Source organism: Nerophis ophidion, linkage group LG11 (genome assembly GCF_033978795.1).
Source record: "Nerophis ophidion isolate RoL-2023_Sa linkage group LG11, RoL_Noph_v1.0, whole genome shotgun sequence".
Taxonomy (NCBI): Eukaryota; Metazoa; Chordata; class Actinopteri; order Syngnathiformes; family Syngnathidae; genus Nerophis; species Nerophis ophidion.
The window spans coordinates 16826933-16832932 of NC_084621.1; the positions used below are offsets into that span (position 1 = coordinate 16826933).

General features: G+C 30.1%; 1 protein-coding gene across 1 annotated transcript in view; it reads left to right on the plus strand.

Annotated features, from left to right (window-relative positions):
* Nucleotides 1-6000, plus strand: part of LOC133561705 (mannosyl-oligosaccharide 1,2-alpha-mannosidase IA) — a 349703-nt gene that overhangs the window by 305423 nt on the left and 38280 nt on the right. The window contains exon 5 of the mRNA XM_061915171.1: nucleotides 4703-4797. Within this exon, the coding sequence (XP_061771155.1) occupies nucleotides 4703-4797 (95 nt within the window). The remainder of the gene's footprint in view (nucleotides 1-4702; nucleotides 4798-6000) is intronic.

Genomic DNA, 6000 nt, shown 5'->3' on the forward strand with positions numbered 1-6000 from the left:
CATCGATTAATCATATTTGTATTTCCCATCGTCTTTTTATGAATTTGTTTATCAATTATTTATTTATCCCAGTAAAATGCATGTGTTAATTTTGTTGTGTACATTTTCAGAAAAATTATACTTGGTCTCCTCTCAAATTTGTGACCCAATTATTGTACTACTTTATTTATTATTAATAAAATATATTTTTAACAATGCATATTTAAAGATACATTTTTAGTCATGTTTTATATCTGTAAATATTACCCCCCAAAACATGCTCCATCTTTGCATTTTTTTATTTATTTTTCTAGATGGTTTATTTTAATTTAATGTGATTCATGTATTACATCAGTTTAAATGTAATACATCATCTACAGATTTTTAAAAATATTTTAGCAAAGTTTTATTTATTTTTACTCCAAAATGTATTATTAGTATTATTATTATTATTTAAATACTACTGTATTTTAATGTTGTCATTATGGTGGTACTTAATGAATACTTAGGTCTACTACACTACTGTATTTTAATGTTTTCACTATGGTGGTACTTAATGAACACTTTTAAATATTTTAGCAAAGTTTTATTTTATTTTTTACTCCCAAAAAATCTCACTCTATTCATTTTATTGTTGTATTTATTAAAAGCATTTATTTTCAACAATGCATATTTGTTTTCTTGAAGTAATAGTTTAGCCTATTTGAATATATCGTTTTAGTCACTTTTTGTAACTATGAGAATAAAAGACATTGTCGGTTATGTTTTTAAATATTTACAACTTGTACATATTACCCCAAAAAAACATGCTCCGTAAATATTATTTGCTTATATTTTTATTATTTTTATAGATTATTTATTTTCATTTAAATACATCATCTGCAGATTTTAAATTTTTTAAGTAAAGTTAGCTTTTTTTTTAACCCCCAAAAAATCTCACTCAATTCATTTTACTGTTGTATTCATCAATCAAAGATATTTCCACAATCCATATTTGTTTCCTTTAAGTAATAGTTCAGCCTATTTGAAGATATCGTTTTAGTCATTTTTTGTAACTATGAGAATAAAACACATTATATTTATTTTTGTAGTATTTACAACTCATAAATATTACCCAAAAAACATGCTCCGTGTATATTTTTAAATATTTTTATAGATTATTTATTTTCATTTAATGTGATTCATTTAGTACATCAGTTTAAATGAATATATAATTTGCAGATTTTTCAAATATTTTAGTAAATGTATCTTTTTATTTTTACTCCCAAAAAATCTGACTCAATTCATTCTACTTTTGTATTTCTCATCAATACAATATATTTGCAATAATGCATATTTGTTTCCTTTATGTACATTTTTGTATTTAAAAATAGTGTTATCTAACAACGCTTTTTGTTTTATTTTTAACTTATAAATAATACCAAAATAGCATGTTCTAAAATATATTAATATTTGTTTATTTAAGCAGTGACATATTTTATTTGATTTTTTTTGCTAATGGTGGTACTTAATGAATACTTAGGCCTACTGTGCTACTGTATTTTAATGTTGTCACTATGGTGGTACTTAATAAATACTTAGGCCTACTGTGCTACTGTATTTTAATGTTGTCACTGTGGTGGTACCTAATGAATACTTAGGTCTAGTACACTACTGTATTTTAATGTTGTCATTATGGTGCTACTTAATGAATACTTAGGTCTACTACACTACTGTATGTAATGTTGTCACTATGGTGGTACTTAATGAATACTTAGGTCTACTACACTACTGTATTTTAATGTTGTCACTATGGTGGTCCTTAATGAATATTTAGTCCTACTATGTTACTGTATTTTAATGTTGTCATTATGGTGCTACTTAATGAATACTTAGGTCTACTACACTACTGTATGTAATGTTGTCACTATGGTGGTACTTAATGAATACTTAGGTCTACTACACTACTGTATTTTAATGTTGTCACTATGGTGGTCCTTAATGAATACTTAGGTCTACTACGCTACTGTATTTTAACGTTGTCACTATGGTGGTACTTAATAGATACTTAGGTCTACTACACTACTGTATTTCAACGCTGTCACTATGGTGGTACTTAATGAATACTTAGGTCTACTACACTACTGTATTTAATGTTGTCACTGTGGTTGTACTTAATGAATACTTATGTCCACTACATTACTGTATTTAATGTTGTCACTATGGTGGTACTTAATGAATACTTAGGTCTACTACACTACTGTATTTTAATGTTGTCATTATCATGGTCCTTAATGAATACTTAGTTCTACTACGCTACTGTATTTTAACGTTGTCACTAAGGTGGTACTTAATGAATACTTAGGTCTACTATACACTACTGTATTTTAATGTTGTCATTATGATGGTCCTTAATGAATACTTAGGTCTACTACGCTACTGTATTTTAACGTTGTCATTATGATGGTCCTGAATGAATACTTAGGTCTACTACACTACTGTATTTTAACGTTGTCATTATGATGGTCCTTAATGAATACTTAGGTCTAGTACACTACTGTATTTTAATGTTGTCATTATGGTGCTACTTAATGAATACTTAGGTCTACTACACTACTGTATGTAATGTTGTCACTATGGTGGTACTTAATGAATACTTAGGTCTACTACACTACTGTATTTTAATGTTGTCACTATGGTGGTCCTTAATGAATATTTAGTCCTACTATGTTACTGTATTTTAATGTTGTCACTATGGTGGTCCTTAATGTATACTTAGTCCTACTACACTACTGTATTTTAATGTTGTCATTATGGTGGTCCTTAATGAATACTTAGGTCTACTACGCTACTGTATTTTAACGTTGTCACTATGGTGGTACTTAATAGATACTTAGGTCTACTACACTACTGTATTTCAACGCTGTCACTATGGTGGTACTTAATGAATACTTAGGTCTACTACACTACTGTATTTAATGTTGTCACTGTGGTTGTACTTAATGAATACTTATGTCCACTACATTACTGTATTTAATGTTGTCACTATGGTGGTACTTAATGAATACTTAGGTCTACTACACTACTGTATTTTAATGTTGTCATTATCATGGTCCTTAATGAATACTTAGTTCTACTACGCTACTGTATTTTAACGTTGTCACTAAGGTGGTACTTAATGAATACTTAGGTCTACTATACACTACTGTATTTTAATGTTGTCATTATGATGGTCCTTAATGAATACTTAGGTCTACTACGCTACTGTATTTTAACGTTGTCATTATGATGGTCCTGAATGAATACTTAGGTCTACTACACTACTGTATTTTAACGTTGTCATTATGATGGTCCTTAATGAATACTTAGCTCTACTACACTAATGTATTTAATGTTGTCTTTATGGTGGTCCTTAATGAGTACTTAGTCCTACTACGCTACTGTATTTTAATGTTGTCACTATGGTGGTACTTAATGAATACTTAGGTCTACTACACTACTGTATTTTAATGTTGCCACTAAGGTGGTACTTAATGAATACTTAGGTCTACCATGCTACTGTATTTTAACGTTGTCATTATGATGGTCCTTAATGAATATTTAGGTCTACTACACTACTGTATTTTAACGTTGTCATTATGATGGTCCTTAATGAATACTTAGGTCTACTACACTACTGTATTTAATGTTGTCATTATGATGGTACTTAATGAATACTTAGGTCTACTACACTAATGTATTTAATGTTGTCTTTATGGTGGTCCTTAATGAGTACTTAGTCCTTCTACGATGCTGTATTTTAATGTTGTAACTATGGTGGTACTTAATGAATACTTAGGTCTACTACACTACTGTATTTTAATGTTGCCACTAAGGTGGTACTTAATGAATACTTAGGTCTACTATGCTACTGTATTTTAACGTAGTCGCTATGGTGGTACTTAATGAATACTTAATCCTACTACGTTACTGTATTTTATTGTCACTATGGTAGTACTTAAGGAATACGTAGTCTTACTACGCTACTGCATTTTAATGTTTTCACTATGGTGGTACTTAATGAATACTTAGGTCTACTACACTACTGTATTTAATGTTGTCATTATGGTGGTACTTAATGAATACTTAGGCCTACTGTGCCACTGTATTTTAATGTTGTCACTATGGTTGTACCTAATGAATACTTGGGTCTACTACACTACTGTATTTAATGTTGTCTCTATGGTGGTCCTTAATGAATACTTAGTCCTACTACGTTACTGTATTTTAATGTTGTCACTATGGTGGTACTTAAGGAATACTTAGGCCTACTACACTACTGAATTTTAATGTTGTCACTATGGCGGTACTTAATGAATACTTAGGTCTACTACACTACCGTATTTCAATGTCATTATGGAAGAGCCAAGTGTTATGTGAGGTGCTTAGAGAAGTTTAAGGTGTGGAAAACACTTTCTTGCTGTAAACACAATTCCTTTTCACCTTTAGCCAAACTTTGACCAAGTTTTTCTTCCGCCCTATCATAGATTTCCTGCCTGTTCTTTGCCCGTGAGGCTTTTTCCCCCCCTGCTTTCTCACTTCTTCAATATCACAGAGTCGACCGTCCTCATTGACTCCCACACAGGAAATGGACTGTGTGCTGATTAATGAGCCCTGGGCTCGGCCTCCACCAGGAAGAAAGTGCACGGTGGACAAGACGGCTTTGAAATGTGACTTCTTCTGACGTGTGCCAATGTCCTTGCAGATGTTCAAGACTAAAGTGCTGGAGTTGGGTCGGAAGTTGTTACCCGCCTTCAACACGCCGACCGGGATCCCGCGAGGAGTCATCAACCTGGGGAGGTGAGTCTCTGCCGCCAACTGTAAACAAACATGGCAGCCATAACCTGCACGTAATACAACAACAATCACATTATTGATATTGTTGTGCACCGACAGAACCACGACCAATTCCAACTTAATTAAAGGAGCCATATGTTATAATGTGGCCAGAAACGGAACTGCATTCACCGTCAAAATTCTGTAGTACCGTCCCCCAGACTGCGGTTGGCAGATAAGCAGCCGAGTCCAGCTGGATGGACTGAGATCCTCCAAGGAACTTCAAAGTTCCACTGCCTCTTACTAGGGGTTGAGGTGCTGGGACCTTATAATAGTTGAATAAACAAGCCTTTTGTCAATGACAACCAACACATTTTACACATAATTTAGGCTGTTTTCAGGAAGAAGTACTTTACTTATACTGTAATATTGTACAGGGTAATTGTTATATATTGTATATATGATATAAATATATAATATAATATAATATATCATTATATATCATATACAGTACATATATTATGTAAATATTACATATATGTTATGTTATATTTTATATCGCTACTACGGTACAGTTTTAGTCTATTTTATACCTGCATTGTCCTTTCCATCCTTACACTTTCCATATATATATATATATATATATATACACACACACACACATCTGTATATATATATACATATATATATGTATATATATATATATATATATATATATATATATATATATATATATATATATATATATATACATACACATATATGTATGTGTATATATCTATATATACATGTTTGTATTGTGTGTATGTATATATAAGACATATACAGTATATATATGTTTGTATATATGTATGTATATATATTTGTATACATACATACATATATATTAGGAGTATATACTGTATGTGATTTTTTTGACATTATCCAAATATTTAAACATTTTTTATTAAATAGAAATGTGATATGTTATGTACAGTAGATTATCTTCAACATATTTGTAGATGTTAGAAAAAACGTAAACATACTGTTGATTATATATATATATATATATGTATATATATATATATATATATATATATATATATATTTATGTATATATATATATATATATACATATATATATATATTTATATTTATATGTATGTATTTATGTCTATGTATACGTATGTATATATGTATATGTATGCATATTTGTATACATATATATGTGTGTATATATGTGTATGT